The 15,750-nt window shown below is 34.5% G+C and overlaps 1 protein-coding gene across 3 annotated transcripts in view; it reads right to left on the bottom strand.

Moving 5' to 3' along the window:
* The window catches only part of LOC123529305 (fibulin-1-like), a 298,235-nt gene that overhangs the window by 210,370 nt on the left and 72,115 nt on the right, over positions 1–15,750 (bottom strand). For all 3 annotated transcript variants that reach the window (XM_053521359.1, XM_053521357.1, XM_053521360.1), the window contains one exon: positions 10,228–10,352. In XM_053521359.1, coding sequence (XP_053377334.1) covers positions 10,228–10,352 — 125 coding nt within the window. The remainder of the gene's footprint in view (positions 1–10,227; positions 10,353–15,750) is intronic.

Below are 15,750 nucleotides of genomic sequence, written 5' to 3' on the forward strand. Positions count from 1 at the left end.
ACTGTTTGTGACAAGAAGTTACGTACTTGGCTGACGGCTTGCTGTTCAGACGGCCTGCAGAAAATAGACGGAATGCGGAGAAGCCCCCGAGCCGCTCAAACTCCACGCTCAACGTGGGGGGTGAGCGGGGAGGGGCACACCACCCACAGAGGAGGAGCGGCAGAGGATTCCAGCGACAGCGGCTTGCAGCACTTACCGCCCTTTTAAGGGCACCTTCGAGCAACCACGTCTCTTTATGGGTCTCTGTTGTTTAGGTCTCATTGGCCATGACAGTGATTCACTTTTGGCATCAAAATTATTTTTCTTTGGCATATACTCTACGGAAATGCGTAAAGGTAAATTTTCACCACTTTGGCTTCAAAAATTTATCTTTAACGGCATGCCTGGTGACATGCCGGGGGTCTATACTCTACATAGCTTAAATGCTATACAGTGCCCGAAAGGGCAGATGGACCCTTATTAAACATAAATAAGAAGAACAGATAACACTGATTTTGTAGTTTTTTGCTTGGGATATTGTTGTTAATTAGTGACATATGACATCAAATATGTGTTAATAGGTATGGAATTTGCCGCTTTGTAAGTAAATTGAAGTAGCTACTGAACAAAGTTAATTTCATGCAGCTGTGTCATTTCAACAGACGGTTGAATTAAAGACACAAAACAGATGACCATATTCTCTCATCAGATTTTGTTTTGGCTAAACAACATTAATTTTATAAAATGCTAAATTTTATCATGCACAGATTTAAACAACAAAGAAGAACAATTCTTAAAATAATTTTAAATAAATATTATTGTAATTTTCTAACACTGATTTTACTCAGTTATATGCATCCAGGCAATCAAAATGCTTCAGAATAAAGTTATTTCTCATAAAAAATAGTGTATGTATTTATAATATGAAGATGTAATAAAATGAAAAAAAGTGAATATTTCAACTATTGTAGACAGAAACTATTGTGCTGAAAATGAGACTATTTTGGACTAATTTTTGGAAAACATGTACTTTAGAAGATTTAAATTTTGAAACAATTTTGTAGAGTTTCTAAAGTATCACATACAAGCTGTCGGAATAATTGAGTTATTATTAACACTTTATTCTATAGATCAAGAGACAGTTTCGAAGTTTAACAACAAAATAAATAAATAAATAGATACCTGTGAAGATGATTTTACTTTTTCATACACACATGAGCATTGTCATATCGCATAGGTAAAAATGAAAGTTCTGGTGTGCATGAGTGGAAGATAGTTTAATCTCACATGTAAAAGAAAATATTTTAGTTCTTTTCTTTTCATTGATATAATCCACAATTCTACCAGTTTTGTTCAGGCAGTGTTGTGTGCAACGTCACCACGTAAAGATGTGATCTTCACGCGGTATGAAAATGTAAAATAATTCACATGAGATTTTTTTTTGCATTTCGGTATGATGCGTACATGTTATTTTTGTGCGATAATTATGTACGTCTGTCTTTAATGAAGTGTATTTTTTTTATAACAATACCCAATTATTTACAATTCATTTTTTTTTCACACTCAAATGTTTAGATCCGTACTATAAGAATATACTCAATGCTTTTTAGCTCATAGCGGGTTTTTAATTTTCTCTGCTAAATTTTGACAGATTTGAATGAAATTCTGGCACAATGTTTAATGATTATTTTATACTGTAATAAAACGAAAGAACGATAATAATCCAAAGTAAACTCATTTAGCCGTAAAATTGTTTGATCCCGCAGATGGCATTATTTGCTACATAGCGTCGAGCGAAAAAGTTTATATTTTTGGGTTGCGTTATTTCAACTGTCATTTCTCAATGAATCTTTGCTGGTATCTGTCTATTTACTTATTCATTTTTTGACTTATTTTTTTATGTTTCGATCAATACATTATTAAGAATCATCCGTAATTTTCAGGCCTCGAGAAATTACAAATTATAACTCGAACGACGCTCGCTTTTACAGCTTTCTTCAATGAAAGCGTTTATATTTTCATAACATCCGGTTTTATTTATGTTTTAAAAATGTTACGCAACAAAAAATTTGATTGGTCCAATAAGGTAGAAAGAACTAAAAGATTTTATCTAAGACCAATGAAATGTGACGACTGAAAGCGTCACGCGGAATTCAAAGCTATTACTGTAAAGACGCATGTACGCGGCGTGCGGTTTCCAGATGTAGAAAACAACACCGCCAAGAAGTGGAATGCGGTATACAGATAACAATCGGCCAATGCATTAATGCGTCGTGCATGCAGAATGAGTTAATTGAAGAAAGGAAGCATGTCATATTGTTTGAATGTAAAAAACTTTTGAATAAAGATATAGCCAGCATAAGATATGTAGCTCATGTCACAGGGCTCATTATAGAGTCTTTTTCTGCAGTAGGGCATGGTCCTCTTTTCTATAGAGAGTTTGAGAAGCAAAAGATATTTGCACTTAGGGCTAACCACGGTAACTTTGATGCAAAAATGTCAGTCACAAATCTGATGAAAGCTGATCTCTGTTGATGGGTAGAAAATTTGCCATCATGCAGCTTACAGGAGTATTTCACATGGCACACTAAATTACATTACTATACTGATGCCTCATAACTAGGTTGGGCTGCTATTAGTAATGAAGTAAAAATTGGTGGGCGTTGGACTGTGGAAGAGGCACAGCATCATATAAATTGCCTTGAGCTGTTAGCAATTTTCTATGCACTTAGAGCTTTTTGCAGTAACCAAGGTAAAAGTTTTCATGTTCATGTTAAAACAGACAATACATGTGCTTTGTCTTATGTGAATAACACGGGAGGCATCAAATCTTCAGCATCCAATAGTCTAGCAAAAAAGATATGTCTGTGGGCTATAGAAAACTCAATTTGGGTTTCAGCTTCTTACATCCCTACAAGTCAAAATCCAGCAGATATTTGCACTCGGGCAGTTTATTGAGAATGTTAAGAGGATGTTGGATCAAAAGATTGCTTGGAAAATCATGCATTTATGGGATAGCCCCTCAGTAGATATGTTCACTTCCAGATTGAACAAACAGCTTTCACGTTTTGTATCGTGGAAGCCAGATCCAGATGCTGAAAATGTTCACTTGACATATATTTTTATACATTTCCTCCTTTCAGTCTGATATCGAAATTGATGGTGAAATTGGTGGAGGACCAAGCAGAGTGCATTCTTGTTGCTCCAATATTGTTGACGCAGAGTTGGTTAACAAGGGTAATGGAACTTTTGATTCATACCCCATACATACTTCCGAGCAGGGAGAAACTGTGTTAATTTTACCAGGGACAAAAAAGATACATCCTCTGTACAAAAAGTTAAAATTGATGGCATGTTGATTATCAGGGAAACCTCCAGAAGCAAAAGTTATCATCAAGGGTTACAAAGGTCATTATGTCTTCCTGGAGGTCAGGGACTAAATCACAGTACACAATGTATGTGTGTGTGTGTGTTCGGGTTTAACGTCTTTTTCAACGATTTTTCAGTCATATAAATGACGGTGTCTACTTGTAGCAGTGAGCACAATGCCCAACTTTATAGTGCTGCCTCACTGGAATACCACGCCGTAGACATGTGGCATGATACCCCACCCAGTCACATTATACTGACACCGGGCTGACCAGTCCTAGCTCTATCCCCTTAATGCTGAGCGCCAAGCGAAGAAGCTGCTAGTACCATTTTTTACGTCTTTGGTATGACGTGGCCGGGGATCGAACCCACGACCTCGTGCACTCTAAGCAGATGCTCTACCACTAGGCTACCGAGGCGGTAGTACACAATGTACATTAACAAGTGGGTTCAGTACTGTAGTGAAAGGCAGATTGACTGTCTTCAAGCAAATGTAACTGATGTGTTAGACTTTTTAGCCAGTTATCTGAGAATGGTTTGAGTTACAGTGCAATTAATTCCGCTAGGTCTGCACTCTCTTCCTTAGGTATAGTACAAGAAGGATTTTCTATAGGTTCACATCCCCTTTCTCAAAGGTGTAAATAATATGAAACCACCACAGTCTGGATATTGTCAGACCTGGGATGTCTCTGCTGTACTGGAATATCTAAGAAATTTGGCACCAGTGAGTGCCTGTCAGTTTGAAACAGTTAACCTTAATATTAGCAATGCTTATTGCTCTTTGTATTATAGGTCGCTCACAATCTTTGCATTTATTGTCAATTGATAATATGAGGAAAGAATCCTCATCATATGTGTTTGTATATAGTGTTCCTTTAAAGCAGAGTAGGCCAGGTGTTAGTACACCTGTTGTGAAACTTTGTGCTTATCCAGCAGATAAGGAATTGTGTGTATATAGTACATTGACAGAATATTTGAAGAAAACACAAGAGATCAGGGGAGACAATAAGTGTCTTTTCATTAGTTATGTGTAGCCATTTCATCCAGTGTGTAAAAGTACAATTAGTAGATGGCTCAAAATGGTAATGTTTGGAGCAGGTATTGACATAAACGTTTATAAGGCACACGGTGTAAGGTCAGCTACTGCTTCTAAAGCAAAGTCATTTTCTGTGCCAATAGAAGACATTATGAGGGTTGCAGGATGGTCAAGTGCACAGACTTTTGGAAAATTTTATGATATACCTATTTCAGTAGATGCCAGAAACAGTGTTTTCAGTGATGTTGTTCTAGGACAGTAATGGCTACCAGAGATTTTGACATTTGTGGAGTGTATACTATATAATCATGTGTATGAAAATTTAATGGATTTTCATTAAATTACAGGCATATATTTCTACAGTTACTTGTGTGGAAAATCAACTATTACATAAATTTCCTGCTTTGAAGACTCATCTGGGAAAGGAAGTGGTATGACGTAAACAGTCCTACGACTTACTACCATATCTATGATTTTTACCACTTTTCTTGGACTTAATTAATACCTAGGTGATTATTGCCTATGAAACTTGAAATCAGTTTTCACTACAGGGAACCACAGGATCCACTGATTATCATTACCAGATGTTATCTCGGGCAATTACCAATCATACAAGATAAGATCAAGTAACATTTTATTGTGTAATTTCATATATAAATACATGCAACTGGAAACTAGTCTACTTTCACTCAGTATATATATTAATATAAACAGGTATTTTCACTTTGTCAATAATTGTCCGATACTATACATTTTTTAATTCAATAATTGTCCGATTATGTATACAATCACTTATAAAGATTAATTAATGTATCATGTTTCAAGACTTTTAATCAAGTAAATGATTTTAAATCACTGTCCAATATGTTCTGTTTTTGTCATTTTCTGTTGCCATCCATTGAAACAGCATTGGCAAACACATTGTCTTCAAGTTTGGTGAAGATCGGATAAGAAATGTTCAACTTAGAATGCGGACAAGATTTGTGACAGACGGACAGACACACAGACAGACAGACAGGAATAAATCAATATGTTGGTGAGGGAGGCATAATAATTCATCATTATGTTCAGTGGTTTTAGAGCGCCACATACACACTCTCACTCATATACGGACACGAAATGTGTTTGTTATTAATAAGTCATTTATTAAATGTTGAATAAAAAACCCAAACTACTGACAGTCTCCCTTTAATCTAGTGCTGTCCCCAGGTGCGCAAAACTAAAGGGCCATAATTCTGAAATTACTTAATTTTTGCTTAACTTATATTTCACAAAAACTTTATTTTTGCTTTTATTAATTCATTGATATTTTTTATTGAAAATGCATTATAGACCCCTTAATATACTTTTAATGCAACATTTGAAACACTAATGAAAAGTGTCATTAACATGCCTAGATCCTGCCAGTTTTCTCAGAGGGGGTCCGACTGACCCCTCACTATGACAAACATGTGTCTCTATACACTAAACAAACTGATTTTTTGTGGATGCTAGCCGTTTACTAATACAAGGTTGCCAAAATATTTTGTTGAACAGGCTGATGTAGAAAATTAGCCAACCAGCTAGGAGGGTCCAGGGCATGTCCACCCCTGGAAAAAATTTGAAATTCAGCGCTTCATTTCCTGCATTCTGGGGCATTTTAGGAGCATTTAAGAACACCTTTTCAACTGCAATTTTATATACAATATACCCCTTATTTTCACGTTTTTATGAGCTCACCTGTAAAATTTAAGAAAAATAATAAAGGTAAGTTTTCGTAGAGGTAAAATTCTTTATTTCTTTGAGATAATTAACATGAATATGAATTACGTCGAGGTCATATGTACCAGCATCAACATACACTTTGAATGCGGTCCTTATGTTACCTTTTTCGAAAAACCATTTTCTTTCCTTCTTCTCTCCTTCTTTTAGCTTGGCTATTCGAAGAATAGTCTAGCTATTCTACTCACCCTGGTGTCGGCGTCACACCTTGGTTAAAGTTTTGCATGCAAGTACATACAGATATCATTTAAGGGCATATAGCTTTGAAACTTATTTTTTCTTCTTTGTTTTAGGTCAATTTCCAACCTCACTGGGTCAAGTTCCATAACTCTGACATGTATTTTGAGCAAATATGCCCCCTTTTGGACTTAGAAAATCCTGGTTAAAGTTTTACGTGCAAGTTACTATCTCCAAAACTAATGCAGATATTGAATTGAAACTTCACATCTGTCTTCGGGAAAATAAAACTAGTTGATAGTACCAAGACCCATAACTCTGACCTTCATTTTGGCCAAATCATGCCCCCTTTTTGACTTGTAAATCCTGGTTAAAGTTTTGCGTGCAAGTACATACAGCCATTACTAAAAGGCATATAGATTTGAAACTTATTTTTCCTTTTTCTAGATCAATTACCAACCTCACTGGGCCAAGTCCCATAACTCTGACATGTATTTTGGGCAAATTATGCCCCCTTTTGGACTTAGAAAATCCTGGTTAAAGTTTTACATGCATGTTACTGTCTCCAAAACTAATGCAGATATTGAATTGAAACTTCACGTGTCTTCGGGGTTATAAAACTAGTTGATAGCACCAAGTCCCAAAACTCTGACCTGCAATTGCCTGAATTATGCTCCCTTTTGGACTTAGAAAATCCTGGTTAAAGTTTTGCGTGCAAGTACATACAGCTATTACTAAAAGGCATATAGATTTGGAACTTATTTTTCCTTTTTCTAGATCAATTACCAACCTCACTGGGCCAAGTCCCATAACTCTGACATGTGTTTTGGGCAAATTATGCCCCCTTTTGGACTTAGAAAATCCTGGTTAAGTTTTACATGCAAATTGCTACATGTATCTCCAAAACTAATGCAGATATTGAATTGAAACTTCACATGTGATTTTGCGGTTATAAAACTAGTTGGTAACATCAAGTCCCATAACTCTGATCTGCATTTTGGCCAAATTATGCTCCTTTTGGACTTAGAAAATCCTCATAATGTCTAATTTTGATTTCATATCATCTGGGATCATCACAAAATAAATCTATTTTATTTATTATTTCCTGATTCTTATCTCAGTGTGCACATGGTACTGCACCCCAGAAACAGCACTGCTGACCCAGTATGATAATTTGATTTTTATTACTGGTAGTCAATTAACCTAATTAGTGGTACTGATAACTAGAGCATCAGGATGATGCTGGATTTGTCTGTAAGTCGTAGGACTGTGAAAGAATCCCCCCAAATAAACAAGACTTACCTTGGTTAAGCTGAAGTTTGTATGGGATTCTCTGTAGTCCTACCACTGAAGTGATCAGATGCCCTCCCACTAGGAAGAGATTTTTCCCTCCCTAGTTTTCTTGTTTTTTTCTTCATATTTTCACCTGTATAAGGTATGTTCTCTTTCCTGTCTTTGTGATGGAAGGAAGAGTATTTTGTGTTGGGTTTCCATTTTTGGAAATTCATGTAATAGAGTTTGGCGTTGAATACTGAGGTTGTGGCTAGTCAACCGGTGCGCATCTCATCTGATCACTTCAGTGGTAGGACTACAAAGAATTCCAAACAAACTTCAACTTAACCAAGGTAAGTCTCGTTTATTTGGGGGGATTATGTCTAAATTTCAGCTTAAATAGTGGATCTGAATTTATTTTATTAGACTTAAAACATTTTCTGAAGTCACATAATACTTGTGTATTTGACAAGTTCTTTCCGCAAAAATCCAGGTATAATTGGGAATTAAATATTTATCAATGACTTGATAGGTTACGGACTATCTGTAAGTGCAGCTACGTGGAAATTAAATAAGAAGTTACAGAATATCATAAATAATATGCTTCAAAATGATCAAATCAAGACTTGAGTATCATATGCAGTCTTAAATAATACATATCAGCTGGAACAACTGATACGGGACTGGAATGCGGCATTTATCTTATCTTATGCTGTCGTCCAATGGAAGCGTATGCCGTAGGTTATTCTGCTATTACTCACACACTTACGCCTTACAGTTTAACTCGTCCTTTCAGTGAAAATCTGGGAAAGCATTTGTTGAATTTTTTGTTGAAAACAAAAGTTCTGTCGTGAAATTATTGCCTGCATCTGTTTTTAAATGGAAAATATCTACATTAATGTTACATTTCGCCCTGTGAAATTGGCTAAATCTAGACTTGTCTTACCCAGAGAGAAAGATGTCGTTTTTTACATGATATTTGCCTTGTTGATTCAGAGTATTTAGAACAATAAAATTAGGACATATTTTAATGAAAATAGCAAGTCGAAACTGTAAACTGTTGCCTGAAAATATCTGTTTTTGATATTGCTTTGTTCTTCACCATTTAAATGCGTGTTAAACCTAGATGATTTTCTGCAGTTTTATCTAAAAGTTCGGAATACTAAATGTAACTTTGTTGTCGGCCTTTTTTTAAAAAAATCATTGTTATTTTAATTTAAATACATTGTATTTTTCACACATCAGTTTTACGATTGAATTAATTAAACTAATTTTTGGAGTTTACACAACAATTTCGTTTGAAACATTCTCTGCGTTCAAGAAGAATGTTTGTTTCTGTATGTAGAAATCTGACATTATAAACAATTATTATAATCATGGCTCTACAAAATTAAGAAAAGTGCCAGCTTTCTGTTTTTTTCCATTTTATTTATTCAAATTTAACAAAAATCGGTCCTTTAATACAGGTTTGAAGTTATGTGGTAAAATATTTCTTCAGGGAAGTGCCCTCGAGTTAATTCATAATAATTAAGCATATCACCACATGCAGTTGCATGCTGTTTTTTCTTCAGAATCCCTTTAATCAATCTCTGATCATCTTATTACTGCCACTTAACATGTGACTGGTAAACCCTTTGAACAAAAAGTGTTATAGCTCCATGATTAACATGAGGTAATATGCTAATTACACGCTAATCGATAGTGGCGAAAACAAAATATCCATCGCTCAAGACTGGTCGATATTTACAGGTATGGACGACAGCATAATACAGATAAATGTATTGATTTATACGGAGTGTCTACTCCCCGTATTAGACCTTCCTGATATCAGCTACCAGCATTACTTTTTTAATTGTTTTTCATAATCTAAAATTTTAGGTACTATCTCTAAATAATGGACTGCTTTCATTGGGTTAAATGCAGTAATGTATTTTCCATGTGGAATCCAATTATTGCTAAATATTGGACTAGATTCTACCTGAGTAAAAGAATGTGTATTGTCTGTAAGTATTAACCTGGCACTCATGAATATTCCGTATATTTCCATAAATTAATTTTCGGTGTCCGAACATAAATAGCGATATAACTAAATATTACATAATTCCTAACTGATATATTGTCACATGTGCAGGTAGCTGTGCGGACAAAGCGTTTACCTGTCAATATCGGGATTGTAGGTTCGAGTCCTACGTCTGACCTTATCTTTTTTTCTTCAAATTTTATATGCAGACTTACTACTCATTTGATCAAACGTATCATGATATTTATGGTTCATTTATTAAGAGTAATCATATTTACCCGTTGTAAAAAGTGGAATGAAATTGTTTTAAAAGTATCTTAGATAAAAAGACAAACTACCTGTCACCAGCGTTCCAGAAAAAAATACAACAAGAGAAAAGAATTAAAATTCATGAAATATGATACATAAAATATACTTATAGTCCTTGTGCAGCCCTATATTAAATGAATAGTCCAGTATTAAACATATATTGGTCTTCATGTGGAAAATAAAGTACAATTTTCCATTGAAAGAATATCAAAATTACAGTACTGTGAGTATAAAAGTGTAACATCATGACAGTGTTTTAATAAATATTAAGGAACTTATGACAAAATTAGAAACAAACACAAACCTCTTGAGTTTCTTTTCTCCAAAACACAGTCGGTGTTGGGTTGCCTTTAGCAACACACTTTAAAGATACTGTATGCCCTCTAGTCACAACTTGGTCTCTTGGACTGACAAGGAATGATGGAAAACCTGTGATAAAAATGGTAGAAAAATAAATTTTAAAACAGAGCTTAAATACCTTTAAATGATTAAGAAAATCTATAGTATCATTAATGGAGATTCATAATTTTTGCCAATTCTAAGGTCTTTGATTTTATAAAGTCTTTTTAAACAAGCACTTGAGTTACAGTAGTCAAAACATAATGGTTGTCAAAATTTACATGCGAGTGTATAAAGTCCATTAATTTCTGCACAGCCTTAGGCTTCATGTATATACACAATAGGTCGACCACATTTTTTGAGCTGTGACTAATTTATGCAGGACAGTTGATTCGCCAAAAAAGGGTACAAACATATATGTAATGCATAGTAAAACGGTATAAGTTATCGATTAATGTAAACAAATGCATGGACCAAAGGATATGGCGTTTGCTTAACAAACTTGCTTTTCGAGGTTCGAGCCTTGGTAAGTTCACATTTTTTAATCGTTTGTTTCAATAAACATTGCATGAGAAAATTGTGCAGTTCATTGAATCGATTAGTAAATGATGTGTTACCTAGTCAAAAATACTTGCCTATTAGTCTCAGTTACCATGTATTCAAATTATATTGAAATAATAGTAAAATAGCAAAATATATACTAAAAATAGAGAAACAATGAGAAAAGAAATAAGTCCAACATTACAACTGAAATATAAAAAATGGTTTTTAAGGACTATGTTATTTTGACAATGAAAAATTTCTATGTAAAACTGAGATTGTCGTAACAACACGAGAAATGCGCGGGGATCAAATAGAAACTTGTAATAGTGAAAAAAATGTATCTCCGAGTAAATTATAAAGTATCAATGACACTCGAAAGCATGTCCCAACAATGTACTGGAAGAAAATGCATAGAAATTTTCGGGGTAGGTATTTGGTACCGTAAGTCTCTCATATGTACACAATATATATATTCATCAATCAAGGATATGTCAGTGTAAATGAGCTGAGCGTTAGTTTTCTAAGAAAACGTCGCTAAGCTGTGTTACACAAATCACACGTGCACCAATTTTTCACAAAAATATGCCCGCCATATTTTCTTCAGTGAACGAAATAAAAGGAGTATTTTACCTTTAAGTTAGAATTCCTTATTGTATAGTGCGATTCACTCTTTAATCTAAATAAAGCATCACTTTTTTATAATATCCCACTGTCCGATCTTTCTGATCACTTAACGATCACTCACAATTACAAAATAAAACCAATGTGTCATCAAAATTATCACTTTACACGGCTTCATGGAGATCACGGCCTACTAAAATTAGATTTGTAAACATGCACCAACCAAACAAATGATGAAAGATCGGGACTTTTTCAAAGATATGTTTTATTTCCAGTAATTTTCTGATATGCTAACGTTTAAGCCACCGAATTGTATGCACAGAAATAACGAAGAAGTTATGCAATATAGCTTTTAGTTAAAATTTTGGACCTATCTTTTTCCAGCCCAACAACATACATGTATGTGTCACATATTCGGCTTGTCCTCGAAATCAGTGTCAAAGGTTACTAGAACATAAATACAACAAATAAACAATCGCTTACTGTGTTCCTGTAAGTCCCAAAAGATGAAACGACTCGTGTTTATACACATATATATTCCGTATCGGGAACATTGACAATCACAGTTCCATCTTTTCCACGGACATGTAAACATTTACTTTTATTCCTTTATTTACATTTCAAGCATGACGATTCATATATTCGTTCAAGAACGTAAATTTCGTGCTTTCCGAACCTCATGGTGTGTAAACTTTTGTAATTAAAAGTATGGTGTATTCGACAAACCATTTGTAATTTCTGACGATAAATATCATTGAGACTATCATTTATGTTATTGAAATTTAATTGAATATATAAGTTTAATACTTGCAAAAGAAAAATGTAGACATAAGTGTTCAATTCACAGGATATAAAAATCAGCGTGAATATTTCATAACAGTAAATATTTCAAACGTTATTTCTATAGATGCCTCCGTGGCCGGATGGCCAAGGTTGCTGACTTCGAATTCCTTGCCACCGGCGCGGGATCGAAACTTCACTTTAGGTGTAAAATTCTTTAAGTAAGGCAGCCACCAGCCGCATTATCGAAGGTTGGTGTCTCTATCTAGGTACTCGCCTGAGCCCGAAAAAAAATGTATGGAGGGGCACCTAGAGTCTTTCCCTACCAACAAAACCTGGGAAAAGTTAACTGTGTCGTTTCGATGTTACTCTATACCCAACAAAATAAAATAGATAAACATTATTCCGGTTTTTATTGTTTGTTTGTATGTTTGTTTATATTTTTATATAAATGGATATGGGGTATTTGTCTGTTTCAGTGTAACGTCAAAATATAATATTACAATTAAACATCAACAGTGAATGCCACATACATAATATTTTCACGAGGGGTTAATGCTTTGTTGTTACATGTACCGGTAAAACAAACATATCCCTTCTGTATAAAGGTAAAGGTCTTGTATATTATAGTGTCACCCCTATTGAAAGGGGCAGCCAATCTGGCTTATGAGACACCTTTATTGTGCTTGTCAATTACATCCCAACTCTTACCACTATGCCAGGCGCCATGCGGATAGAAGTCTGTAACCATTCATTTAACTAGCTCGCGGCTGACGAACATTAACATAAGGAAAGCCTGAAAATAAGTTAACTTTATATGAACGTCATCATCAAGCCTTTCATAACGCTGAAAGAATGTTTAAAATCGGACAACTATTGAAAAAGAGATGGCAGTTTGAAATTGAAGAAAATGGATGATAATGGAGGCAGACATTTTAGTGTGTTAATGACGTCATTTACACACTGCTGAATAATTTATTTAGCAAATAACCTTTAAAAAAGACTAATTTTCTTATGTCTCTTGAGTATAAGGTGTAAAACATATATTTTCTCTCATAAAGCTGGAAAAGGTAGAGAAATGATTTTACAGTAATAAGTAAATGCTGTTCAAATGTGTATCTAAAAATCTAATAAATCTGCCATTTTGTTGTTTGTTGCAATGGAAACAAAATGGCCACCAACTTGACCAAACATTTAAATGCTCATAACTGTCTCATTTTTACTCCGATTTTGAAAAGTCTTTCTCTTTTTTAAATGATTTAAGAAATCTAAGCTGACAAAATTAACATTAGAACAACATTCCTTTCCCTTTCAAGCAAAAGTCTTTAATGTAATTTTAAACTTAAACTTTGAAGTTAAGTAGGTTGTAGCATTCTCTAGGTCAAGAATATTTTTATTACAGTGATATTCCTTCTGTTGTCAGTCATTATCTACACAAATGTATTGTAAAAATGCTTTTTAACCAAAGTGGAAAATATCAGGTACTTGAAAATGCAGCTTTCTGAAAGGCCAGTAATTAGAATTCTCGATGTCATTTGTCAAACATACGCTTGTAAATAAATAATATTATTACAAAATTAATAATGCTATTTCTTTTGGTGCACTTTGCGGACTTATGATAAAATTAAATGTATATACTAATTTGAGCAGTACACTCCCTGTAAATGCGCACTACGTATATGACTACGTAAGCGCTCAGGCCCTTCTCGCACACCATACCTATAGTTTGGGCTTCTTTAATGTGTAACGGCATGTGCACAAAAATGACAAATTTTACCGACACCAGGTTAACTGTAATGTGTTTTTTAGAAAAGTAATAAATGGAAATAGAAAAATAGCTCTCAGCTCATTTACATGGATAGTTCAGCTTTATCATGTATGTCATACTTTTTCGCATTTATGCTTGATGATACAGAATACTTACCCCAAAAATTGTGACCTGAACATACTGATAACTTTTCCCACTTTAGTCTTTTAATTAAAGTAAAAGTTCAGCACTGCATGGTTTTAATGTATTGTCACATTGGAATAAAATTTGTTTTACAGTAATTTCAAAATTCTTCAGAAATAATATCAAGTACCCCACCCACCTAACTCAGAATTTCAAAAATAGCATAGGCCTTAAAAAGGAGTTCAAAGATTCTTGACTAAAATAAAATAAAAATAATGTATACTAGAGAAAAAATATGGCCGTGATCTGGGTTTGAACTCGCACCTCACGGTTTGTAATCATTGCGCGCTACCAATTGCGCCAGCGATATAATCAAGTTCATGGTAAACAAAACATACATATCAACTTACTCTTTAGAGATTTTTCAGCCAGGTATGGACCGAATTTTGATGTAACCCAATTGAAAAAGTGTATCATTCCATCACTGCTCAAAACACGCGGTCAACCTATAGCATATCATTCTGACACTTATTACCAATAAGTTCAGGCTTCTTTAAAAACCAAAACTGACTACAACCTAAAGTGATGACTAGAGGTCATCATATTTGGACTCAACACATGCTCAGTAAGTATTTTAAAAGAAAACAAAGCATCTGAGATTGTAGTCCCATATTTACTGACACTTTTGTACCTGCAGAATGAGCTCTAGGCAAGACAATAAAAATCAAAGCACTGAAAGTACTGGAGGATAGATTTCTCTGAACAATACAGATTGTACAAGATTTTTAAGATTAGCATTATCATTTATCAATTAACATTAGCTATTTCATATTTAGCATTAGGAATTCAGCATAGATTATATGGTATAAAGCATTAAGCATTAAGTAACTGTCATTTAGCAATAAGTAACTGCCATTTTGCATTAAGTTATTGGCATTTAACATTAATTATTCGGCATTTGGCATTTGACAGTTAGCATTGCGCACCGGCCTTCCATAGATTCCCTTTAGATATGGCTTTCTCCGCATGCAAAAATATGACTGTTTAATACATGTTCCTCGTCAATTATTTCTCGAAACATATTAATTTATTAGCCTCTGATCAGTTATCCGTAAGCTCATATACTCTGTGTACATATAAACTAAAATACCGCAAGTAAGATAAGACAGAGCCCTTTGTAATATTTTGCGTGACCGATAATACCATAACCCGCCATCAGTATAAGTAATTGCATGACCGTTTTACTGAATTTAATGCTTTTAAGCATTTAGAAACAAATCATTGTTTAATTTAGTAGTAGGTAATATATTTTTCAAACAAGAAGCTGCTTTCAATAAACGCTTGATGCCCCTGGTGGCAAAATGAGGTCAAGTTCAAGATCAAGGTCAAACTGAGGTCAGGTGATGTCTGAAGATGAGTAATGGTCACAGGTTACATCTGCATTAGTATCAAGTCATTCTAGTAAGGGGTATTGATGCTAGACGAAACGGTTCCATTTGGTTAACCTCATACGGGCAGACGAACAAACGAACGGACGGACAGGACAATCACTATATGCCTCCCGCATCAGTAGATGCCTGGGGCATAAAAATAAAACAACATTTTATACAAATTTCCAAAATGAAGATCTGTAAAGCCAGCGGGGAAGATGTA

The sequence above is a fragment of the Mercenaria mercenaria genome, chromosome 13 (assembly GCF_021730395.1).
Source record: "Mercenaria mercenaria strain notata chromosome 13, MADL_Memer_1, whole genome shotgun sequence".
Taxonomy (NCBI): domain Eukaryota; kingdom Metazoa; phylum Mollusca; class Bivalvia; order Venerida; family Veneridae; genus Mercenaria; species Mercenaria mercenaria.